Below are 22,508 nucleotides of genomic sequence, written 5' to 3' on the forward strand. Positions count from 1 at the left end.
GGTTCAAATCCCAGCTCTTCCACTTACTGGCCTTGGGCCCTGGGCAAGTTACACAATCTCTGAGGGTCTCAGTTTCTTAAACCAAAAATTGGGGAGGCTAGTGCTTACCTCGTGGTGCTACTGTGAAAGTTACAAATTAATAAATGTAAAGTGTTTAGAGCAGTTCCAAGCACACATAGTAAGTGCTCAATAAATATTACAGTAGCCGTGATGGTTGTAGTTACTTTTATTGTTGTCTCCTAGGGCAGAATTGCTCAACTGGGCCCCAGTGATGGAGATGAGGAAACCTTCTTCTTGGCTTGTGTGGGTGGAGATGTGTCTGGCCTTTCCACACGGGGCTGGCCTCTGGCCTTTTGTGGGATCCTCCTGCTGGCAGGCTGCTCTGTCCCTCTTGGTGGGGGTCCCTGTCCCCACGGGGCAGCTGTTATGCCACGGGAAGAGCCAGGTTGGGGGCTGGGGCCCTGGGTCCTAGTCCTTCCTTTACCACTGTTCACTAGGTGACCTTGGGAAGTCCCTTGCCCTTTCTGGGGACCAGGCCATGTGCCTGGCTCTGCTGGGCAGAGGCAGACATGCTGAGGGAGGCTCTGGGGCCTGGAACTGTGGCAGCCAGAGCCCCAGCTCTAGGGCTCACGTGCGGGCTGCCCTTAGGAGAGGGCTGGAGTGTCCTGGACCTCAGGCTTCTTGCCTCAAATCCAGTCTCGGCAGGCCTCGGCCCCAGCCCGTCCTGATTCAAATGGACCCTGAGGACTCCTGTCTGAGCTCCGTCTGGGGGCTCAGGTACAGGGATGGAGTCTTTCTCCCTCCAAGTGTCCACCTGCCTGAGCTCTGAGGTCCCCTCCTCCCTTCTGGCTGACTGGCCCTCTCCAGATCCAGCTTGGTGAACAGCAGTGCCCTAGTCCCATGCCAACTGCTCCAGCTGCTGAGGTCTGAGGGGAGCAGCGAGAAGCAAGGTCCCCCCACGGCTGGCACTCTTGTTGCCATGGTAGCAGTTGCCTTGGAAGCCACTTCCCTGACTTCAGCTTCCAAACAGTCCGGGAAAGCTGCCTGTCCCCCAGGGGATCGGTGAATTAATCAAGCTCTTTTCCAAGGTCCTCACCCCTCAAGGAAAATAAACAGAACTAAACCAAGCTGAGGCCTTTTCACCCACTCTTTCTCCCCACCCCCATGCCACCCTTGGACTTGGTGCTTCCAGGAAGGAAAGAGCATAGGCAGGCACCCTCCAGCCCTGGCCTCCCTGTCAGACAAAGAGATTTTGTGACAGAATTCAGCAGTGGCTCACGGCCTAGCCACTCTCTGGATCTGGGGGCCTGGAGGATCGAGGCTTCAGCTAGGAGGGCTCTGAGCTTGGGGATGGGGAAGTGTGGGGTGGTCAGGCTCTAGAGCCTTGGGCTCCCATCTCGTCCACCTGTGCCAGTAAGCTCATCACCCAAGGGCAAGCACGCACTTTCTTCTTCAGAGCTGGTACAGCCAGTATTGAGGAAAGAATTGGCAAGTCTCCCTCTCTACATTTGTAATCAACAGAGGAGCAGGTGTCACAAGTTTCCAGTAGCCTTTAGTGATACTCCTGTCATGCGGGAACGACGCAGGCCTCGACTGATTCTTCTGAACACCATGTCTCCCTCTAATGATGGGGTTGCCAATTCCTCCCACCTCAAATAAGATATTTAGAGATGTGCTAGCGTACTTCCCAGCTGAGCGGGGAATCTGGACGTTGGGTTCCATCATGGACCCTGAAGCCGTCCTTCCACCTCCCCATGCCTCGGTTTCCCTATCTGTTCTGGAAAGGAGCTGGGAGGTTCTGTGATCTTGTAACCGATGGTGGCTTAATGTGTCTCTCCTCCATATGCTCAGCTCTGCCTCTGTGCCCTGAGGGATTTACAGTGTCAAAGGAAAACTCTAATTTAGAATTTGTCTCCAGTTTTTAGAGGTCAGGGTGTTCTGGAATCTGAAACTCACAAGGCACAGGCATCCCTGACTCTGGCCCCTGCCATCCCCATCCCCATTCACCAGATGAGCAAAGTGAGTCCCACAGTGCAAGGTTCCCACCTCGGAGATGTGGCCGGGGAGCCTCTGTCTTGCTGATGGTATGGGAGCGTCGCCCTCAGCCTGACACCAGGAGAGGAGCCGGCACAGGCCCTGCCCGGCCAGAGTTATGCAAACACTTAATAGGGGTGGGGGGGGGCATTGTGGAGGGTGTTCAGGTTCCCAAAGCTTCATGTCTCAGGAATACGTTTTCATGGACAACTATTTTGATGGCTCCTTCTAAAACTAGTCAGTGGGGGATAAATTGTATGACACAGACATGGGTTGTCATTTGATGCCTAATTAGAGGAATAATCAGACCTCATCCTGGCGAGAGGCACAGGGGATGTTGGCAGCAGCAGCTGTGGCTGGGATGCCCACCTCCAGGGCCTTCCTCGTATGGGGGCCGGGAACATGGCCCTGGGGTCCATCAGTGCTCTGCGGTCACCCCTCCTCTCTTCAAACCTTTGAGTTCACACGTGTCCCCGCCCAGGCCTCACTCCAGCTTCCTGACAGGGCCTTCCCTCAGTTGAAGCTCAGTCAGATGACCCTGGCCTTCCCAGGCCCCTACCCCCACCCAGGAAAGCCTCCTGTTAGAGACAGAGGTCCCATGGTGCCCGCGGCCCTCCTCTTTGCCGACCTGAGGTGGTCGTACAGGTCCAAGCCCTCCCCGAGCTCTGTCCTTGTGTCCAGAAGCCCAGCCCAGGTGCCCACTGGCCATTCAGTGGTGCTCACGCCCTGAACCTGCCCTCAGGGGGCTCACCGTCTACAGAGGAGACAGGTGGCAGGCACTTCAGTGTGGGGATGCAACCACTCTGGTGCCGTCAGGAATGGCTCTGCAGAGTTGGGGTTGCCCAAGCAGGGTTCTGCAGGATGAGGGTTCTCCAGATGGCAGAGGCCAGGTACACACTAGCAGAAGGGCCGCAGAGGAGAAGAGGGGGCCGGGGGCAGGAGGAGCTGTGGAGGCAGGTGGAGGCCAGAGGCCTTGGGCCTGGCTGCATCGGACGGCAGACATGGAGCGGAGAGACCGGAGATCCAAAGAGAGGCCAGTGGGGCTGGTGATGGGACCCTGGGAACTGTGCTGATACATTAACGGCCAGAGAATGCAATTAGTGATGAGGGCTGGCACTGGGGTGCGGGGCCGGGCTGGGCTGGGTTACCGCTGCCCGGCCTTGACTTGGTGGCTTCTGCAAGTAGGTCAGACAGGCTGGGCAGAGCTCAGCCCAGAGGTCAGGAGGCGCCAGCCTTGTCCCCGTCTCCTGACCCTGACTGCTGACACCCAGCCCCTGCCAGTTCCTCTTCCCAACCCTAGCCCCCTAGCTTGCCTGTGTTTCCTCCCACCCCTGCACCCACCACTGTTCTTCCCTGTCAGCCCCCCGCCCGGGATCCCAGGGCAGATGGAAGGGCTCACCTTCTCAGTCCACTGGCAACTGAAAGGAAGCCTACCTGAGGAGGAGAGGGTCGCCTGAGATGGTCCTCATACTAGGACCTCTCAGCCCTGCCTGGGGGCCCAGGGGTTGATGGGAGGGGGGAGGGGGAGAGGCGGGGTTAGCGAGGGGACTTGGCAGGACCCTCTCCCCCTCCTCCTCCTGTCCCCGTCGCTGTTCCTGTCTCCTGAGCCTCGTCCAGGTCTCCTTCCATGCCTCTGTCTCTGAGTCCCCAAGCAGAGGCCCCCAGGTGCACCTCCAACCAAAGGGACAGCAGAGTGGGTCCTGAGCATGTGGCCAAGGAGTCTCCTCACGTCTCTGGCTGCCGAGCTGCATGTGAAGCCACCCGCTCATCCTGCCCCGTCCAGGACCAACAGTGGAACCTGGGCTGACTGCCCTAGTGGGCCTGTGGGCAGCAGCTCACATTGCAACCTCATAAATAACTCAGCACCTCCTGCCGCCTGCATCTCTGAGGAAGCCACGTCCTCTGGACCAGCCCCGCCTCCCACCTCCATTGCGTTAAACTTTAATAGGCGGAGGCTCAGTGGCAGCTGAGCAGGCTCCAGGGAGCTGGGGCAGGAGGTCCTGGGCAGGGGAGCTCTGGCTGAGCTCTCCCGAGAGGAGGCTGACAGGGGAGGAGCCCGTGGGGCAGCCCCAGCTCTCCAGAATTCTGGCAGCCAAGGCAGGATGTGACCAGGCAGAAGTTCCGAGAGTGGCTTCCAGCTTCAGGGGCCTTTAGGGGAGGAAGAGTAAGCTGGGGCGACCTGGGAGAGATCCTAGCTAAGACTATTGTCGGATAGGGTTGCAGATAAAGCCAAGGGTTACCAGCCCAGAATCTTACTGCCCAGAAACTCCCTTCCCTAAAGGTGGAGCTCCAGCAAGGAGACATCCAAGAGGACTGAGACCTCCAGGGCTTTTCAGGGGAAAAGGCTCCGCTGGCTGGAGACTGTGCCCCGGGTGGGCCTGCATGGACATCCCCATCAGCAGCAGAGACTTCCGCTGCCTGCAGCTGGCCTGCGTGGCCCTCGGCCTGGTGGCCGGCAGCATCATCATTGGTGTCTCCGTGTCCAAAGCTGCAGCTGCCGTGGGTGGAATCTTTATTGGTGCCGCTGCTGTGGGTGAGCAGGTGCTGGGCTCGGAGAGGGAGCCGGGGCCATGGTCAGGTGAACGAGAAATGGAGGGAAGAGCTGGGTCATCAGGAATTTGGTTGGGGAGGATGGAAGCAAGAGGTGTGAGCAAGGCAGCCATGGTGGGGGGGCGGGTACAGGGAGGGAGAAGGAGATTGGGGTGAGATTCCCGCAGTGCACTGCAGGGGTCGGCAGGTGTGGAGGAGGCACTGGCGACCACTCCTCTTGGGCTACTCCAGCTCCAGCTCCCAGTCCCAAGCCCTGGGCTCCTGGGTTAGTGTTGGGACTCATAAGCCTGCTGGGGCTGAGTTGATGCGGGGCAGGTGGAAGAGGACAGAGTTCTCTGTGGGACCCTCCTTGAGCCAGGACAGGATCCAGCTCAGAGGGAGGGCTTCCTTTTCTTTTCCCAAATGTCGCAGCAGCAGATCTGTCTGTCCAGGCATCTATCCGTCTATCTGGGCCAGTCCCACTCACAGTGGTGTTGGGTGCCATCCCTCGCCCCACTCCGCCACCGTGGGCCACAAGCAGAAGCAGAAGCACGAGGCTGGTGGGCTCTGGGCATCTGTACCTGTGAACTCAGGCCAAGGGCCACAGACCCTTGGGAGTGGTCAGAGCAGGACCTGCTCTTCTGCTACCCCCTCCCCAGGTCTGGGTGAAAAGGAGCACACTGAGGAGCACCCCCAGTCCTGCCCTGGGGGCCCTAGGGGAGGGTGGGACATCAGAGAGTTGGGGAGTGTCAATGGGCCCATTTCCAGCCAGCTGGGAAGGAAGAAAGCCAACCTGCTCATCACCTGGGCGGTGTGGAGCCAGGAGCCTGGGCCTTCACAGCCTGTAGCCCCTTCCGCAGAAGGCACTGCTCCCCAACCCCTCCTGGGGCCGGGTATTGGGGAACCCCCCACGCACACACTCACAGGCTGCATTTACACACCCACAGTCCCAACCCTGCCACTGGGGTTCCTCCCATGCTCACCCATAATCCACCCCCAGGCTCACAGCCCACAGCTTCATGCAGCTCAGACTAAACAGGCTCCCTCCCCATCACGGAACCCCTCTGTATCTCTCTTCTCAGGGCTCCTCATCTTGGCCTACCCCTTCCTGAAGGCTCGGTTCAACCTGGACCACATCCTGCCTACGATAGGTGAGTCCTCTCCCCGGCCCCCAGCAGAGGACTGGGTGAGACGCTTTGTTTGTAAGTCTGTGGCCCACTCTGCAGTGGAGCCGAGCCCACGTGTGTCGCTGGTACTGGCTGTGTGTGAGACCTTAAGACCCTCGTACAGCTCCCCTCCTCTTCTCAGCTCCCCACATATGCGCTCCCATCTCCATCAATCCTGTGGGGCTACGTATCCCTGGGTCTCCCCAGGACCTCCACCTCCTTAAAAATCTGCCACCTTGGGCTTCCCTGGTGGTGCAGTGGTTGAGAGTCCGCCTGCCGATTCAGGGGACACGGGTTCGTGCCCCAGTCCAGGAAGATTCCACGTGCCGTGGAGCAGCTAGGCCCGTGAGCCATGGCCACTGAGCCTGCGCTTCCGGAGCCTGTGCTCCACAATGCGAGAGGCCAAAACAGTGAGAGGCCCATGTACCGCAAAAAAATAATAATAATAAAATAAAATAAAAATCTGCCACCTTCTCCTTCCAGGGCCCATTTCTTCCACCTTCACTCCTCTCCCCAGATCAGCTCAGATCACGTGGGAGACGTAAAGGAATGTAGTGGAGCAAAGACAGCAGCAGGGATGGAGAGTAGATAACAGGAAGGCCTTCCCTTCCCAAAGCTGGACTTGATTTGAGAATGGCTTGGTAACCAGGGGGCTTGGGGTGGTCTCATCCTATAGGGAGCCTAAGAATCCACCCCCAGCCAGGGCCAGACCACGGGGAAGGAAGATCCAGCGCCAATGGTAATAAAGAAGGTAAGTTCCAGAAATCCCGGAGTCCATCTGCCATCTTCCCCCTCTGGGTGCACAGCTCTGTGGGGCCCCAGAGAAACCTTGAGGGAAGTGCAGAGGGGACTTCTCCAATCACAGGGAGGCAGCAGCATTGGGTATTTCTTCCATGAGCTTAGTCAAAACCCTTCTTGCTCCCAGCTGAGCTCAGCTCCTCTGGTCCCCAGGGTTTCTCTGTCAGACCCAGCATGGCACCACACTGCCCCCTTCCCTCCCCTAGGCCCCATGCCCGCTTATTTTCTCACTCTCCTCTTCCATTGTGGAATCCAGCTCTCAGAGCTGGTACCTGAAACTGGGCATCTCCCTCCTCCCTCATCCCCACACACTGGAAGATGCCAGAGCAAGCGTTTCTCAAAGATGCCTCCATCCTGTGTCTGCTGCCGGTGGAAGTGCCTATACTCAGCAGAAGGTTCCATTCCAGACACCCTGCCAAGCACTTTACATATGTTAATTTGTTTCATTCTCAGAACAGCCATATGAGGCAGGTGCTATAATTAGCCCCACTTTGTATATGGGGCAACTGAGGCACAGGGAGATTACGTGAGGCAGCCGGGAGGTGGTGCGGCCAGAAACCAGGCCTTCAGCCCCGAGTCCTGCCTCTAACACCCACACCATGCTGCTGTCCTCCAGAAGGGCCACTCTGACCATCCGCGCCTCCCTCCCTCCCCATTCTAGCCCGCTCTGACCCCGTGTCCCTCTGGGTGGCTCTGACCCGGGACCTGTCTACTCAGCAAGCCCTGTCCTGGTCTCTCCCGCAGGAGCCCGCAGCAGCCTGTCCACCGTGAGCAGAACCCTGGAGAAGCTGAAGCCAGGGGGCCGGGGGGCTGGGGAGGGCTGAGGCAGGGGCTGACGGGCTGCCCCCTGCGCTGCCCTCTCTTCCCACCCGCTACCCCAATCTCAGAACCTGCCCGGGTCCAAACCAGAGATGAACCAGGTCCTGGAGATGCCAGACCTGCTTTCACCAAGGCCATTGGAAATGGATTCCCTGTAGTGGGGTGGGGCCTGGACCACGGTGTCTCTGGTTTCAGGCTCTTGACCTGGATTTTTCTCTCTGAACTGCAGCTTGGCTTTCTTCCCTTTTTGATCAACTGTCTGGATCCTCTGGAATTTGGGGCCCAGTGATACCCCAGTCTCTCGCTCCAGCCTGGCCAGGGAAGTGAACCACAGGCTCACAGGAACCACACCGGGTCTGGGCCTGGCCCTGGGCCTCAGGAGCTCACTGGCTGCATAGAGGGCCTGGACCAGACTCCCCTGAATATCAAAAGCTCCAGGCAGCTCCTCAGGAACGGGCCCTGAGCAGCAGTGAACCAGACAGCGGCATAGCCTAGAAAAACAAAATGGTCGCTGCCTTGACAGGAGCCCAGGTGACGCACGGGCCTGGAGGCTTCCAGGAGGAGGTGTCTCCTGAGCTGAGCCCTGTGCTGAGACTCTTAGGGTTTGACTCCACTATTTAAGGCTTTTCATGATCTGACTGCAAACAAGACCTCCAGCCTTCCTCTTCTCCCCACCCTCTCACTGCTCCTGAACCATCGAAACACGTTCCAGCTCCCAAGCCTTGGCCTGTGTTCTCCTGGGTGCCCCCCACTCTGCTCCTCTCTGCCTATCAAATCCCCCATCCTTAAAGGCCTCCTTCCAAGTGTCCCCTTAACCACAATGCCCTCCTCATCCTCTTCCACCAGCCTCTGTCTCCCTCTCTCGACACCCTCCAGGCAGGTTGAAGTCTTCTTTTTCACAAAACAGTTACTAATCCTGTTTAAACCTGCTGTCTATTGCCCTTTTCCAGTTACCATCATGGTGCACAGTAAGTGCTCAATAAATGTTAAATGGCTTAAATCTAGTGGAAAAACAATTCCCTAGGCTTTCCCGGTAGAGCCACTTCAAGGCTCCACATGTGTACAGGGTTTGGAGCCAGGCTGTACAGGAAACATTGCTCCTCCCTCCACGCCACTCCTCATACACCTGCGACCTCAGGGGGAAGCAGAGTTGTATGACCTCTGTGGAGACATCTTCTCCATGTGACCTCTGTCCTGGTTGGTGAGCAAAAGACAAACTAGGAAGAGTCTCATTCTTCAAGAATCAGTGCAGATGACACCTCTTCTTGGAAGCCTCCCCTGACTTCTCTGTGCTCCCACAGCCCCAGGGCTCCCCTCCATCACAGCTCCCAGCACTCTGAGTGGCCTCTGTCTATTTCCCCCTCACGAGAGTGGGGGCGCTGAGGGCCAGGCACGTGGAAGGTACCCACTGGATGTTGGAAAACCACACCAAAAGCAGGAGAGAGCACTCCATTGTACAGATGGGAAAGCTGAGGCCCTGCAGGAAAAGGACTCATCAAGTCCCATAGTGAGAGATTGTCCCAAACCTGGCACCCAGGCCTCTTCTCTCTCCCCACCCACGGCTCTACCCTCTGCTGTCCTCTACACAGGCCCCAGGGACCAACTCCTTGACCACAGTGGGACAGACCTCGATGGATAGAACAAATTTCACAAATGCTGCTGGGCTGGGGAGACTTGTGTTCCTCCAGCCCGAGGGAAGTCAGTGTGCCCCTCCTTGCATTTCCCTCCCGCCTGCTCCCTCTCCCTTCTCCTTTTCCTCAACATCATCGTCATCAACAATAACTCGGGCCTGGTTTCCTTGATCAGTAAGGAAATGCTTCCTCCGGTCCATCTTCATGCTCACCAGCAGCGCCCCAAAGAGATGCCTAGGGGTGGATGGGGTGGAAGTGGGGAAGGGGTGCCTGAGCTGTAGGGATTGTGGTCCCCCCCCTCGCCCACCATCAACCCTTCCCAGCCATGATCTCCCCCAGGCAGGGCTATGGTATCCCAGATGCCTGGCAGGGCCAGGCACAGAGCAGCGTTGGGCATCAGAGCGGATTAAATTAGGAAATGAACACGTGAAAAGGCAAGAGCTATGTTCTTTGGGGAAGAACTGGGTGGGGCTCCAAGGACCCTTGAAACTCTGGGAGTTCTCAAGGCCTGGGCCTGTTTCCTCTCTTTCCCCTTCCATGGGCTTCCTGAGAACTCCTTTCCCCCAGTCCAGGTGAGTGTTCAGATACCTCCTCCCCAACTGCATCTCTACCCCTGACCCCCACCGCCTTCACCTGGTCCCAGTAGTGGCCCTGTGGAGACACGTGACTTCTCCCCATCCATGCTTTGGAAGAAGCTGAGGTTGGGCCAAGCAGGCAGGGGTGGTGCGGTGGGTAGTGTTAGGGGAAAGCGCCCTCTCCCCTCCGAGCAGGTTCAGAACCCTCCATTCAGTGCGGGGTGGGGGGGGACAGGGACAGGTTATAGGACAGTGGTCTGTTCAATAAATGAAATCAGTTCTATCCAATAGCCCTGTTCTGACCTCGACTGTGGATGTGACTAGCCAGCCTTGGGCTGGGTGCTGAGACTATACCAAAGGTGGGGAGTGCTTGGTCCAGGCAGCCCCCTGGAAGTCACTTTCCCACTGGGCCAACCTGGAGGACTGACCAGGCTGGAGCTGGAGTCTAGGGATAAGACTCACGTACTGGTTCAGCAACCCCTCTCCCCCCTCCAGGGCCTGGGCAAGAGACTGTGAGGCCTCGAACCTCAGTTTCTTCATCTGCAGGTGGAAGGTGAGTGGTCCCTCCCAGGCCACTGTCAGGATGAAGGTGGCCTGGCGCGTGGTTCACATCAGGGCGGATTTATGAATGGATGAGTGAATGAATGAAGAGGGGGTTGGAGATGCTCCTCCAGCTGAACTCCCCCAGGTCCTGGAAAATCAACACCTCAGACTCCCACCCAGTCCTCGCCAACACAGTCCAGCCTGGAGGCAGGCCAAGCACTCCCTCCCCGCTCCCACCCCCGAAGAAACCCTTACAAATCCCACCAAATCCCACCAGGAGCTGTATAAGGGGCTCGTGGCCACACATCTTTCTAGGATGCAGGATTTGTGGAGGGTGATTGGAGAAGGGTTGCTGAAAACAAGCCCCATCCCCGGAAAAATCTTCCTGCTGTCACCGCTGCATCCCCCTCCCATCCGCCCCCCAAGCCCCACCCCCGCCCAGGGTTGGGAATCCGCGAGAAACTGAAGACAGAGCCAGTGAGACCTACACCCGTCGCTCTAGAGTGAACGGCAATGTGTCCATCCCGGACTCACGAAGTCCAGACTGGAGAGTGTGTGGGCGGCTGGGAGTTCATTGCCAGGCGCTTGAAAAGCGTTAAAACCTAGAGGCGGGGAGGGGAGAAGGGCGGTGCGGAGCCGGAGCCAAAGAGAAGAGGAGAGACTTGGTGGGAACGCTGATCCGTGGGGGGTCAAAGGGAGCCGAGGGGCCGCAAGGAAGCTGAGATGGGCGCTCCGAACGGCGCAGCCCACAGCCAGGGCCCTCCTGGCACCTCCGGGTCCCTGGGAGCTGCTCCCTGGAGCCCCTCTGCCCTCACGCCCCCGCCCACCCGCTAAGCCGGGGATCTGCAAGCCGCCAGCCGGGTGAGTGAGGGGGGCCGGCCGCCGCTCCCCCCAGCACCCCTCTCCAAGTTGGCACCCCCCTGGCTGCCATCCTCTCTAGGGATCCTTCCTCCCCTGGGGGTTCCTGGGGGCAGGACCAGCAGAGAAGTGTCCACTGGACCGGCTCAGGCAAGTGCAAGCTACAGGCGTTGGGGGAGGCTGGAGGGAGGGCAAGGAGATGAAAGGAGAAGGGAGACGATGGGGAGGGTAGCTTTAGGATTGGAGGAGATACTCTATATCCAGCCCTAAACCCCAGGGGAACTGAGTAGTGCCCAGACAAGAGGTCAAGCGCCTGTAGCCTTAAGCACAGTTCTCTGAAAAGAGAACGACAGAGAGGGAAACAGGAGAAGGGGGACACACAGCATGGAGAGGCTGCCCTGGGCCCCTCTGCTTTACCCTGATCCCTCCCCCGTCTTTAACTCAGTAAGAATCTGCCCTAGAATCCACCTCCAGTCCCCACCCAGCTGTCCACCACACCCTCCCAAGACCCAAAGTGAGGAGGGAATAGGGGGAAGTGGGCACAGAGTGACTTCAAAACCAAGAGACAGATAAAGGCAGGCCGCAGTGGCCCCTCTGACCTTAACCATTTGTCTAACCAATATTTCCTGGGCGCCTGGGGAGACCCAGACACTCCAGTGGGGATGTGACAGCAAACAAGGTGGATATAATCCTGGTCCTCAAGGTAGACCAGTGGGGGATACAGACCTGGACACAGCAGTTCCCCATCACCGAGGCAAAGGAAGTCTTCCTGAAGGAAGCGACGTCCCAGCTGCGCTCTGACGGTTGAGCTGGAGTTAGCCAGGTGAACGTAGAGGCAACAGGAGCAGCGTGGCCACCCGACCACACCTGGCGAGTTCTGCTCAGCTCCAGCAAAATCTAGAGGGCTGCCTGGAGGGAGCTAGGGCTGGGAGAGCCCAGGAGGGGTTTCAGCAGGGAGCGAAGGGGGAGGAGAGTGGAATGGGGTAGCAGTGAGTCTAGAGAGGAAGGGATGGGTTCTAGACCCCTGGAGGGAAGAATCTGCAGGGCTGGTGACAGACTAGATTGGAAATGTGGCGGGGAGAGCATGAGGGAGGAGGAGGTGCAAGGATGAAGCCAGGTTTCCGGCTGGGAGTCTGGGCTTTGTGGGAGAAGATGAAGTTTAATGGGCTTGTTTCTAAGAGGAAGAGAATGTTCCCAGGAGGGAGGGTTCAGGGGTCCAAAGCTGTGGAGAGGTCAAGTTAGCTAAGGACTGAACCGTCCTCACTGAATTCAGCACCGAGGAGGTGACTGGCGGCCTTGGAGCAACCGCCTTCGGAGCGCGGTGGCACAGAAGCGCGACGGGAGTGGACTGACCTTTGAGAAGGAGGTACAGTAGGGAGCGCAGACAGTGCTCTCAAGATGCAGGCAGGTGTGGGGGAGGTGGGGGCTTTGTTTGGTTTCAAGAAGGAGAGGCTCGAGTGCCTCAGGGAGGTGCAGGCGCGGTGAGAAGGGCTGAGCACTGACTAGGAAGGGGGACGTTCCCCGGGATCCTTGAGGGCCCGAGTCATGCCAGAGACAGGGATGCACGAGGGCCCTGCTGCCCAGCTGGTGATTTTCTTTTCACCTACACAGCTTAGCAGTTTGGGCACAAACGTGGAGGAGACAGAAAGCTGGACTGATGCAGGGTCGAGGCATCACTGGGCAGCTTTGGCAGAAGGACAAAGGAACAAGTTGCAAGACAAGGTAAACTGCAAGAGGGTAAGTGAAGTAAGGCAGTGGGGGTTCTCCGGTGGAAGCAGAAAGAAGCAGAGGTGAGAGGCTCATGGAGAAAATGTAGAGAGAGTTCCAGGATTGCATTAGATCAGAGCACTGTTACAGCAAGAGGCTGTGGAGTCGTGGTGAAGAACACAGATTTAGAAGACACACAGCCTAGGTCAGAATCCCAGCTCTGCCACATATTATCACCATGTCTGTGACCCTGGGCAAGTGATTCAACCTCTCTGAGCCTCTTTGTCCCCATCCAAAACTGGAGATGGCAATAGCATCTATCTATATGGTTGTCATAGGGCTTAAGTGAGTTAATAATATAAAGGGCTTAAAACAGTGTTTGGCACATAGTAGGTGCTGTGCAGGTGTTTCTATAGTGGTAGCCATGGGGTTTAGTCAAGAGTAGGATGGCTGGGTTTCTCAGAGGTGGAAGGATTCAGGGTGATGACAGGGGTGGTGAGGTCCTTGGGGTAACGAGGGGGAGCATAGTTGGGGTGGAACGGAGGAACTGGGCGTTGGAAATGAGGAGCCAAGGAACTAAGAGGGTGCAGGGTGGGGCAGTCGTGCAAAGGATGCTGAAGTCCCTCAGGGCACTTGGGCTGGAGGAGAAAGAGCGCCTCCCAAAGCCTTGGAAGGAGGTGGGCAGGAAGGGCAGTTCCACTGCTGCCAATCTGCAGTCCACCTCCACGCTCCCAGGCAAAGAGAAGTCTCCAGCGGTACCTCTGCTGGGCAACAGCTTTTTTCTACCAGATAGGCAGGCAACTGAGAGGGTCTTTGTGTCTGGCTATGTGTTTGCAACTCTCAGTGTGTAATGCATCTGTGTGTGTGTTTCGGGATATGTCTGGCCACTGAGTGTACACGTGTGATGTGTGTGTGCACATGCACTCAGGAATGAGGATCATGGGGCCCAGGTGTCAGACGCAGGAGCTGGGAAGCTACACCTCCAGATTTCACTCTCTTCATTCTCTTGTTTCCAGCCTGGAGAATCTGGGTGAGCCTCGTGTGAGAGTGTGTGTGTGTGTGTGTGTGTGTGCGCGCAGAAGTAGGGGAGCCGTGGGATTGGCTAGGGTGGGGGTGGTGGCAGCTTTGGGGGCTCCCAGGAGGCAGAATTCAGTTGGCAGAAGCTGAGAGCTTCCAGGGTAGTGAACAAGCTGGCACTGAGTAATGGTGATGTAGGAGGTTCCCTGAGGATGGGGGTGGAATGGAGGGTGGTGGATGGGGAGGCCAGGGGAGGGGGCTGGCCCAGAATTTCTGGGACTGAAGGGGAACAGAAGGGCCAAAGCTAAGGAAAACAGAGGGGTTCACAGTGAGGGGAAAGAGCTCAGACTGAGCAAATGAGGGACTCAATCTCACATGGAAGACAGGGGGCTGGGACCAGTGCCTGATGCTTGGACCGAAGCCCCAGCCCCCTTGCCCAGAGGCTCTTGGGTCCTTGCAGCAGGAACCTGGCACCAGAAGGCCTGGAAACTGCCCCTGGTCAAGTAACTGCTCTAGAACAACACAGACATCCAAGATTCAGAGACTGGGTGGGTCAGGCTGACCTGAGGGGCTTCAGGCGGAGACCCCCTCTCTAGGAGCTCTGCATCCATCTATGGAGGACCATCCTCCCTGAGCCCCAAGCTTGTTGATGATTGGCTGGATAGTAATAATCAATTACTAATTTTTAAAATAATCAAGTATCTCTATACCTTCCGTAAGCAGAAATTCTGGTGTAGCAGAAACAACGTGGCTTTTCAATCTGACAGAACTGGGTTCAAATCCCAGCTTTACCTATCACAACTGAGTAAACCAGGGAATGTTCTTCACCTCTCCGAGCCTCAGTTTCTCACTGTGAACTGGGTTCAGGATGGCAACAGCTCACGGGGTCATAGTAAAGATTAAATGTGTGAGTGCAGGGAAAGTGCTTAGCACAGAGTTGCTGTTCAACGTGAGTGCCCATCTCCCCAAAATCAGAGCTACCCCCCACCCCACCCCCACCCTGAACAGCAGAGCATCAGGTTACTTCTGCAGGGCAGGGTGAGGGGAATGACTTAATTCCAGCCCAAAGCAAAGAACAGCCATATTACAGATAAGTGTACAGTTTTTTGAGATCTTTTGCTATATTGGCAGTAATTTCTGATTGGTTTCCATGTCCACCTTCACAAACCACCAGCAGCAGGAGGACAGATTCAGAGACAATAATCTGGTTAAACCTTTCCCTTTACATTCAGCAGCTGAGGCCCAGAGAGGGGCCCTGGCCCTCCCAAGTTGCCCAACCAGACCAGAGTCAAGAACCCTGGTTATCTGAGGCCCAGCCCCTAGTGTCTGCCTCTGCCCCTAACTGCTTATGGCCTGGACTCCCAAATAGAGTCCACAAGGCCTCCCAGGCCAAGGCAGGGCAGGGGGGACTCTGGCTGCCTGACCAGGGTCATGCGCAGCTGAATGGCAATGGTCAGAGCCCTGGCTTTGTGGGAAAAGGCCAGGTTCTGGTCTGGCTTGGCCACAGACTCCCTCCATGAACTTCCTCACTCCTAGCCTCAGTGTCCCCCCTCTGCAGATGAAGGAATTGAATGAGATGATCTTTACAGGTTCAGCAGCTTGGGGTGCTCACTAAAGAGAAGGTTCCAATTCTAAAACTCAAGATTCAGAACAATGACCTTCCCTCCTGCTCAGGCAATGGAGTTGAAGACTGGCCTTGGGATGAGGTAGAAAGGGTTTGAAGGGATATTTGAAGGGATAGCAATAGCACCAACTCGGAGGGTCCTGCTTCTGAAATTAAATACTCCATCCTAGAAGTGACGAATGTCACAATTCATTGGCCAGAACTAGTCACACAGCCCCACCTAATCACAAATTGGCCAGAAAGTGCAATCATAACATGTGTTCAGAAGGCGGGAGTATCAGAAAGATTTAGTGAACAGCACCAATGACACCCAGAGCACTCGCTACAAAACAGTATCCACCAGCCCCAGCTGGAGGGCCACAGTCCACCAGATGGAAACGGTGCTGCGGACTGAATTAACTGCAATAGCTGAACGACCTCAACACCTCACCCCTGCGTGCTCCAGATCCCAATTAACCAGGGTGGAGGCAACTTCAGGAATCAGCCCTTAGCCTGTTCTCTGCCTGGGGTGGAGACTCTGGGAGTAGTCTGTCTTCCAGAGTCAGTTCTGCCTCCCAAGAGCAGGTAAGAATCATTTGCTGGCAATTAGCCCCTGGAAGCTCAGCCCTTGGGCAGGTATTTGCTTTAGTTGAACTGAGTGTGCTAAGCCAAGGAAGGAGCAAAGTGAGTTTACCTTCCTTAACAGACACACAGAACACACCCTGTCCTCCTCTGCTGTTGATATTTGAGCAGCATAAGTACTGATTACAGGAGCTTATCTACGGAAGCCTCTGCCCTGTGCTTCTGTCATTCAACAAGCACTTAGCAAACCTAGCGCTATACTGGGTTGAGAACTCAGGCTTTGGTGTCAAGACACCAGTTTTCAAATCCTGGCACCACCACTGCCACTCAATGGTCTTGGGAAACTTGAATCTTTCTGTGCCTCAATATCCTCATATACAAAATGGGGATATGACAATAATACTTAATCTCATGCTGTGAAAATTAAATTAGATGTTATTGCAAGGTGCTCAACACAACACAACTAACTTGGTTAGCAGTCTGAAAGTGCTAATTTCAGATTCTCATCTAGACTTGTTTATGGCTAAGAAAGACTAGCTTGTATCAGACCAACTCACTCACTGAGGGTAACTAAAAAGGCTGGATTAAACATTTAAGAAATCTGTTTAAAGGCATGGGAGAGCTACCAAGGCAGTAAGGACCTGAGGGGCCAAGATCTTGGAGAGAAGAGAAATAATATTTTATTTCACTCTTTCCCTTAAGGCATTTTCCAGTTTGTAGGGGGCAGTGGCCATGGATTTGGGAAGTCATAATTGGAATTTAGGGCTTAAAAAGTGGAAAGGCCCTGTTAAACACCTCCAGCTTTTAGTTGGGGGCCCCAAAAGGCTATCCTCTGCGAGTACTGGTTAACCAGATATAGACCAGACACAGGAAGACTGAAACACAGCTCCCAGTCAGTGCAGTCCCAGATTGGGCCTGTCCCTTCTTCAGCTGCATGTCAGAAGCAAAAGTAAATCTTCTCTAAAGGAAGATAACATCATCCAGGACCTCAAGCTATCTCTACAATGTTGGGCGTTTAATAAAAAAGTGATCTGGCATTACAGGAGATAAGACTTAATGACCCCAAACCAAAAGCAATAAAACAGACAATAAAAACAAGAGATCCAGATGTTGGAGTTTTCAGACATGGACTTCAAAGAGTTTAATATGTTCAAGAAAGTACATAAGAAGGAGTTTTTCAGAAGAAAACTGAAATCTATGAAAAAGAATCAAGTGGCAATACTAGAACTGAAAAGTTATAACAACTGAAATTAAGAACTGAATAGATGGATTTTACAGCAGAGAAGACACAGGTGAAGAGAGGATTAGTGAACTGGATGACAGATTGGTAGAAAAATAGCCAGAGAGAACCGGGGCGGGGTGGCGGGGGGGGAGGGCTAGAAAATACAGAATAGAGTATAAGAGATGTGTGGGACAATGTCAAATGGTTGAACATGTATGCAATTAGGTTTCCAGAAGGAGAGAAGAGAGAGAATAGAGGGAAAGATAATGGCTGAAAATTTTCCAAAAGAGGCAAAAATCAAGCCACAGATTGTAGAAGCATCAGGAAGCCCACAAAGGATAAATACAAAGAAAATCTCACCTTGGCACATCATAGTAAAACTGCCAAAACCCAAAGATAAAGAGTCTTCTCTATAAGGAAAAAGAAAGGAGAGCCTTGGATCCTCCAGCCACCTAGGCCTCCCCCCGCCACCCCCCGACCCTTGTCCAGTGTCAGCTTTCAGGAGTCTGCTGTGAGATAAGGTGAAAGGCCAGACACTATCCCCTCCATCAGGGGCTCCCTCCATCAGCCTCAGACAGAGCCTTCCCCATAGGAAGGACAATGTCAGATAATGATGAGGTACAGAAGGGGTGAAATTTGGGAATCTCACAGCACCTCCTGAGGGCAGCAGGAAGAAAGTGTTGGGATTTATCCCCACATCAACACCAAGGGGATCAAACCCTTCTCTTTAAAATGAAGCACGATTGCATACGTTGTGAACTGGACCATGTGTTCTCTGATTCTGGTCTTCCTTTTAGTCCAGCCACTAGACCCAGATCAACTTCCCTCTCTGAGCCTCCATTTCCTCAGTTGTAAGATGTGGCTGTTAATAAGTATCAAGCAGGTGTATCATTCAGTGATGTCATGCATGTGAAGCTGCTTTAAAAATTGTACCCCTTCAGCGGTTGCTATTGCTGCCTGGCAGAACCAACAGCTGCAGATCAAAGATGGTTCATGCAGGGCTTCCCTGGTGGCGCAGTGGTTGAGAGTCCGCCTGCCGATGCAGGGGATACGGGTTCATGCCCCAGTCCGGGAAGATCCCACATGCTGCAGAGCGGCTAGGCCCATGAGCCATGGCCACTGAGCCTGTGCGTCCGGAGCCTGTGCTCCGCAACGGGAGAGGCCACAACAGTGAGAGGCCCGCGTACTGCAAAAAAAAAAAAAAAAAAAAAAGACGGTTCATGCAAATATGGAGCTTCCTGAGGAATCTGTGGTCAGTAGATGCCCTCAAGGGTCAACACATGCTTTCTTCACCAGGATTTGGGGATTTCTGAATTCCTGCCAGCTTACTGTGTCAGCCAGGAGCTTCTCGCTGGAGTTGCAGGACAGCTGTCACCTCCCCTGGTGCCACCTCCCACTGTGATGCCAGGGGAGGAAGCCCTGGAGTCATCACATTGGGCAGGCCCGGAGGTGGCCTCCAGACCCTCTGACCTGCTTGGGCCAAGCTGATTCCTACCTGTGTCCAGAGTGACAACCTGAGCTGCCCCTCCCCAGCACTAGTCCTCGTTTTCACACACCCCATCATCAAATTCTCTCCAACTCCTCTGTGTACAGGCTTTGGACTCGGGAAGGATAATTCAGGGCCTGTCCCTGAGGCACTTCCATCTGAGGGACAGACTAACTGTTCTGTTTCCAAACTTGACATGACTGACCCCCCCAGATCTGAGACCTTAGAGCCCCTTCTTTATCAGCCACCACTACGACATGAGTAACATGGAAATCTCACTATGTCCTACACTGTTCTAAGCACTTGATTTAGCTTACAGCATTTAGTTATCACCACACCCTATCAGGTAGGTTCTCTTATTAGCCCCACATTACAGGTGTTAACACTGAAGCATAGAGAGTTAGGCCACTTGTCCAGGTCATGCTCCGTTACTCATCCAGCATGCTCCGTGCCAACCAGTAGTCCCATCAAATTACTCCCCTCCCACCCCAACTCAGAGCCCTTTTCCGACACTTTTTCACAATTCTAACACAGCTCCATGGCTATGATCTCATCCTTCGAGGGCCTTAATACCTGTGATTTCATGTTATAGAGCAGAATTCTCAAATAGAAGTCTTAAACTCCCCAGACTCTGATGACATTACCCTTGCTTCTGTACACATTCCCAGAATTATAGAATCCAGTGATAGATCCCACAACCAGATACAATGAGAAAATCCTAGAAAGGGATCCTAGTACCCAGTGATTGGGCTTTTGAGTCCAGGTTCAACACTAGACTCCCGGGGGATGGGATGGGGGTAGGAGTGGAATCTAATAGAATGCCCAGTCTGGGAAGGACCCGGGGCCTTGGGTCTGCTCCAGCCCAACCCATGTAGGGACTGTCTCTTCTCACTGACCATCTAAAACTTCAAGAGCTCCTCACTCTCATGTGGTCATTCACTCCAGGGCCTCATCTGATATTCGGGAAAGTTAATGTCATTGCTATGCCTATCAGAACCTGGGGTGGTGGCCCCCAGGCCAGGCAGCAGGTCATGAGGTCCCGGTCCCAGATACTGGGTAAATCGCTAGATCTCTCAGCGCTTCAGTTTCCTCTTCTGGATGAGCTGGGGCTAGACCAGATGATTTCTAGGGCCTCTAACACTCAAGGGAGGAAGCTAAGTCCCAAGAGCTGCCACCTGGCCTCTGATTAGAACTACTGATCATGATTATCACTGTGCCGAGGACTTTACACCTATTTACTCACTTAATTAGCCCAAGAAGGCTTTCTGGAGGAGAGGAGGTGGAGGACTGGTGTCTGTCTGGAGGACATAAGGAAGTGGGGAGGGAGGGAAGATGGCAAGATTAGCCACGAGGAACTCCAGGGACCTGGTGGGATAAGGGAGTCTTCCCATGGGGGGTGAGCTGTTGCTTCCCAAAGGCAGAGGCGGAGACAGGGGCTGGCCAAGACGGCATGGCCTCTGCACTCCCAGGCACTGAACGTAGCCACAGAACGGAGAGTGGGGTTGGAAGCCCAGATGCCCAGCTGACCTCTCCCTTGATCTGTGCCCACAGGACTACTGTGAGCTGAGCCGCTGACATGTGGGCTGGCCGGGGCCGGCGGCAGGAGGGAGCTGGATGAGTGCCCGGAGTCCCCAGGCCGATGCCGCCCCCGGAGAAGAGCCAGGGCCCCCCGGCCCGGGCGCCCGCGGGCTGCGCTCAAGGCCGGCTGCCCGGCCCGCCGTCCCCGGCGCTGTTCTGCGCCTGCGGCCTGTGCGTGCTGCTGGCGGGCGTGAACGTGACGCTGGTGGGCGCCTTCGCTTCCTTCGTCCCGGGGCACAACGCGCCGCTCATCTTGGGGCCGGCGCTGCTCGTGCTGGCGCTCGGCTTCTTCGCGGCCTGCTGCGTGTGTAGCCGCCGCCGCGGGCCCGCGCCCCGTTCGCGCTCGACGGCGGCCGCGGGTCCCTGCCAGGGCGGGGGCGGCGGGCGGGTGGCGCTGGAGATGGAGAGCAGCGAGCGCACGGCGCAGGACACCACTGCCGTGCAGATCAGCCCCGCCCCCTCGGCCGCGTCGTCCGGCCGCTCAAGCCCCAGCCCCGGCCCCTTCGCCCTGGATGCCCCCGCGCCCGCAGCCCTCTACGCGCCGCGCGCCGATGGGGTCCGGCTCGACCTGCCCCGGGAGGGCGTCGCCCCCTAGCCTCCTGGGTCCCCGGTCCTGACTCCCCTCTCCCGGTTCCCTCCCATCAGTGCCATTAGGAAAAAAGAGAGGGAGGAGGAGAGACAAGAAAAAGAAAACTTTCATACGGGTCCGGTGCTGGGCACAGGTGGCCTCCTCTGTCCCATCTCTGGAACTTCCGGGGGAGGGAGGGGGTAGTGTGAGGATGGTGTCCAGGCAGGGCCCTCAAAGGGTGGGGTCTGCTGGGCCCTAGTTTACCTCACTCCCCAGACGTCCGGAAACTGGACTGCTGGTCCTTCCCTCCCTGGGCACTGTGAGCAGAGCCACTCTGAGGGGCTCTCAGCAAGGCCCGCGCCCCCAAGGGGTGGGAGGAAGAGGGGGAGAAAGGATGGGTTCAGCCTGGGCTGTCTCCTGTCCCCGCCTAATGAGAAAGGCTGCCCGACCCCCTTCTGTCCCTCCCCGCCCTCCTTGTCTCTACCCCAACATTACCTTTTGGGATTAATGGGGGCAGGATCTGATCTGAGCCAGATCATCCCTAAGATAGAGCTGTGTTGAGCACACTCCACCCTTTCTGCCCGACTAGAGCAGGGGGAGCTGAGCTGGGGGCCGACAGGGAGGAGTGGTGAGTGGGCTCCTCCCACCCTGAAGGTCTTGAACCGCACTGTGTATTCCCGCTGTACCTCCCTCGCTCCTTAATAAATCACCTTTGGAGTCGTCCTCTGCCCTTGTGCAGTGCAGGAGGGAGGAGCTGACTGCGGGGCCTCTGACCCAGCACCCTGGAGTCTTCGGTCCCCCCACCCTGCGGCGGAGTGCTTCATCATCCCAGCACCAGCCCCCCTTGGAGACCTGGAAGGGAGCCCCAGGGAGAGGAGTATGTGACTGTGAACAAAAGACTGAGACTGTGGGTGCCTGTGAACATCTGTGGAAACAGGGTGTCGGATAGGGGGCTGGATGAGTATATGAGTGTGACTGTGGGTGAGACAGCCCGGCTACGTTATGAGATGGGGAGTGTGGGAGTATTTTGGGTGACACTGTCTGACATCACACCCGTGTGAGAGCATGTGTGTGTGTGTGTGTGTGTGTGTGTGTGTGTGTGTTGGTGGTTGAGGGCTGGGTCACCCAGCAGGGATGATGAGGCAAGAAGGGCTCCCCAGGTCTTGCAAAGCCTACACCTTTCTCCTGGCCTGGCTGAGCTTGCAGTCTGGGCTCAGCCTGTCCTCTGTCCAGGTGGGTGAGAGTGCCTGGTAGAGAAATGCAGGCTGCCCTGCAAGAAGAAACAAGGGGGCTGGGGGGAAAATACTGCAACCCTGGGCCAGCCCCTCCTCTCACTTCAGGGACCCAGGCAAGCTGTGCCCAGTGATGGTGGCACGCACTGGCCCACCACCCCTGGCTGGCCATGACTCCCTGTCCAGCTGCCCTTGGCTTCATCAGCCTCCCTTTCTCTTTCCAGGCTGGGCTCTGCTGCTCTTCTGCCCTGGCACAGGCACTTTCCACCAGCCCTGGAGCTCTTTCTTCCTCCCTTCCTCTGACCCTCTCTCTGCCTCTTCCTCTCCTGCTTTCTCCCTCCCACTGACCTGAAGAAGAGTGACTCCCTCTCAGTGGGCGCTGAGCAGGTCAACTCTATTAATTAGCACGGGTCGATGGTCCTAACCTTTGAAGCATCTAGCCCCTGGAGCTGATGACCTCTTCTCAGAGCACTTCCCCACCCCCACCTGCATGCGTGTGTGTGTGTGTGTGTGTGTGTGTGTGTGTGTGTGTGTGTGTGTGTGTGTGTGTGTGTGTGTGT

General features: G+C 55.9%; 2 protein-coding genes across 2 annotated transcripts; both read left to right on the forward strand.

Moving 5' to 3' along the window:
• The first annotated feature begins 4,416 nt into the window (after positions 1–4,416).
• KNCN (kinocilin) lies at positions 4,417–7,351 on the forward strand. The gene is made up of 3 exons (XM_029227385.1): positions 4,417–4,567; positions 6,406–6,480; positions 7,272–7,351. Exons 1-3 carry the CDS (start codon positions 4,417–4,419, stop codon positions 7,349–7,351), a joined length of 306 nt encoding a protein of 101 aa, XP_029083218.1.
• A 12,858-nt stretch (positions 7,352–20,209) lies between these two features.
• TMEM275 (transmembrane protein 275) lies at positions 20,210–20,743 on the forward strand. Its single transcript, XM_029228206.1, has one exon. It carries the CDS (start codon positions 20,210–20,212, stop codon positions 20,741–20,743), a length of 534 nt encoding a protein of 177 aa, XP_029084039.1.
• Positions 20,744–22,508: the final 1,765 nt, after the last annotated feature.

Source organism: Monodon monoceros, unplaced genomic scaffold (genome assembly GCF_005190385.1).
Source record: "Monodon monoceros isolate NGI ecotype Baffin Bay Population unplaced genomic scaffold, NGI_Narwhal_1 Super_Scaffold_18, whole genome shotgun sequence".
Taxonomy (NCBI): domain Eukaryota; kingdom Metazoa; phylum Chordata; class Mammalia; order Artiodactyla; family Monodontidae; genus Monodon; species Monodon monoceros.